This window comes from Zea mays, chromosome 5 (assembly GCF_902167145.1).
Source record: "Zea mays cultivar B73 chromosome 5, Zm-B73-REFERENCE-NAM-5.0, whole genome shotgun sequence".
Lineage (NCBI taxonomy): Eukaryota > Viridiplantae > Streptophyta > Magnoliopsida > Poales > Poaceae > Zea > Zea mays.
In genome coordinates, this window is record NC_050100.1 from 4,322,813 (window position 1) to 4,325,104 (window position 2,292).

A 2,292-nucleotide genomic window follows, 5' to 3' on the forward strand; every position below is an offset into this window, starting at 1 on the left:
GGCAGCAGCTACCTCGGATCACTTTCGAGCGATCTGCCACGGATCAGAGCGTGGCAACGCAAATGCAGCTGCGGGAGCAACTTCCCCATAGACAAGCACGAAGAAGGGTGGTGGTGCTCCGGCAAGCCGGCCAGCCACCGCGACGGCGCACGGCACAAAGGCAGGTGCCGGTCACACACCGGCCTGGATGAGTGCATGCCCAAGGGTGTATCAGTTGCGTCACGTTCACTTCTATCCGCCGTAGACCATCGAAACAGCGTCGGCTTCACGAGATCCGGAGCTCCCTGGCTTCCTCTGCTAGCCTGCTACACGGCCGTGCTGAGAGGCGGCATTGTTCGCCGGTGCACCCCGTTTCGCCGGCCGGAAATCCCGTCCAAACTCACACAAAAGCGCCGTCCGGACCACTTCGGACTTCCGAGCCAGTATCTCTCTGTATACTCAACGAAATCCATCGGCTGTACACTCGTTCGAAAGCTATGCACCATCCCTACGTGTCTGCAGAGTTTGCGACGGATCGGTGGATCAGGCGAAGAGATATTCGATCGCAAATCGGTAGGAGAAGCACAATCCCATCCAAGCTCCTCAGCTCCCGCAGCCGGCTGTGCCGGGAAGGAATCCGCGGCACCGCGGCGGGGCGATTCGAAGACCGTTGGATGTGGCTGGATCGAGCGGACCACATTCAATGTGGGGGGCGCTGATGGGGGCAATCCGAGACGAGGCCGTATGGACCAATCAGCGCGAGGCGTTGGGCTCTCCTCGTCTACGTGCCGTCGCCACAATTTAAGCACGGCTTCCTCCGCCACGACCTCCACACATCACCAGCGCACAGCTCTCCTCATCGGCGCACCCGAGCTCGCCCTCTCCTTCCTCATCGAGGCCCGAGTCCTGCTCTGATGGCGACCGACGTGGCTGAGACTCCCGCGCCGTTGGTGGATGCGGCCCCTGAGGCGCCCGCGGACACCCCGGCGGCGCCTGCTGTTGACGCGAAGCCGGCCAAGGCCAAGAAGGCCACAGCGCCGAAGAAGCGCGCCAGCCCGACCCATCCGCCGTACGCCGAGGTAATTGGAGCCTTCCCTTTGACCCTTCTGCCGTGCTGTGCGTGCCTCTCCGCCGCATCTGGATCTGACGGAATTGTGGATGGTCTGTGCGCAGATGGTCTCGGAGGCGATCGCGTCGCTCAAGGAGAGGACGGGGTCCAGCAGCTTTGCTATTGCCAAGTTCTTGGAGGACAAGCACAAGGACAAGCTCCCGCCCAACTTCCGCAAGCTTCTGAACGTTCAGCTCAAGAAGCTCGTCGCCGGCGGCAAGCTGACCAAGGTGAAGAACTCGTACAAGCTGTCGTCCGCCACCAAGCCAAAGGCCGCCCCGAAGAAGACCAAGACCGGCGTGAAGAAGCCCAAGGCCGCTGCCAAACCGAAGGCCAAGTCCCCCGCGAAGCCCAAGCCCGCCACAAAGCCCAAGGCGGCCGCGAAGCCCGCTTCCAAGCCGAAAGCAGCAGCAAAACCCAAGGCACCAGCCAAGCCCAAGGCCAAGCCTGCTGCCAAGGCGAAGCCCAAGGCTGCCGGCGCTAAGCCGAAGCCAGCTGCCAAGAAGGCCGGCCGCCCCGCCAAGGCGGCCAAGACGTCGGCCAAGGCCACGCCAGGAAAGAAGGCGCCGGTGGCCAAGAAGCCCGCGGCCGCCGCGAAGAAGGCGCCGGTAGCCAAGAAGGCCGCTCCGGCGAAGAAGGCGGCTGCCCCTGCCCGAAAAGCGCCGTCTCGGAAGGCGAAGAAGTAGAGGAGGGGTAGGCGTCGGAGAAATGTAGGGTTTGGTTCTCGTATTACGCTAGATGTTTGCTCTCCCTTTAGCCTAGGTGGTGTCTGTGTGTGCAATGTTGTAAATTTGATATCGGATGCTGGGAACACTAAGTCAATCTTTCAGTAGCTGTTGTGAATGGTCGGTGGCGAACGATGACGATGGAGTTTTTGTTATTTTTTCTCGGGAGGGTTCATTTCCGTGGATGATGGTGGATCTGTTCCTGGTTGAGGTAAGGCTTATGTGGTGATAATTTTTTTTTTGTACCGTGATATACCTGCTACAAAGGGCGTCGCTATCTGCTATCTTGAGAATTTGACCGCAGATTTGCCCAGAATTTGGTTAAGACACCAATGTAGCAGCGCGAAGCCTGAAACAGTCGTAAATACAGTATGATCGGATGCCATTTAGGTGCTGTTTGGGAACAAAGTTTTTCTGCAGTTTTGGAAGAATACTGCAGTATTCTCAAATACTGCAGTATTATATACATAATGGTGTTGG

The 2,292-nt window shown here is 58.9% G+C and overlaps 1 protein-coding gene across 1 annotated transcript; it reads left to right on the forward strand.

The window, feature by feature from the left end:
• Positions 1-762: 762 nt before the first annotated feature.
• Positions 763-2,044, forward strand: LOC103625810 (histone H1-like). Its single transcript, NM_001319703.2, has 2 exons — positions 763-1,058; positions 1,153-2,044. Exons 1-2 carry the CDS (start codon positions 894-896, stop codon positions 1,771-1,773), a joined length of 786 nt encoding a protein of 261 aa, NP_001306632.1. The 5' UTR covers positions 763-893; the 3' UTR covers positions 1,774-2,044.
• The last annotated feature ends 248 nt before the right edge of the window (positions 2,045-2,292 follow it).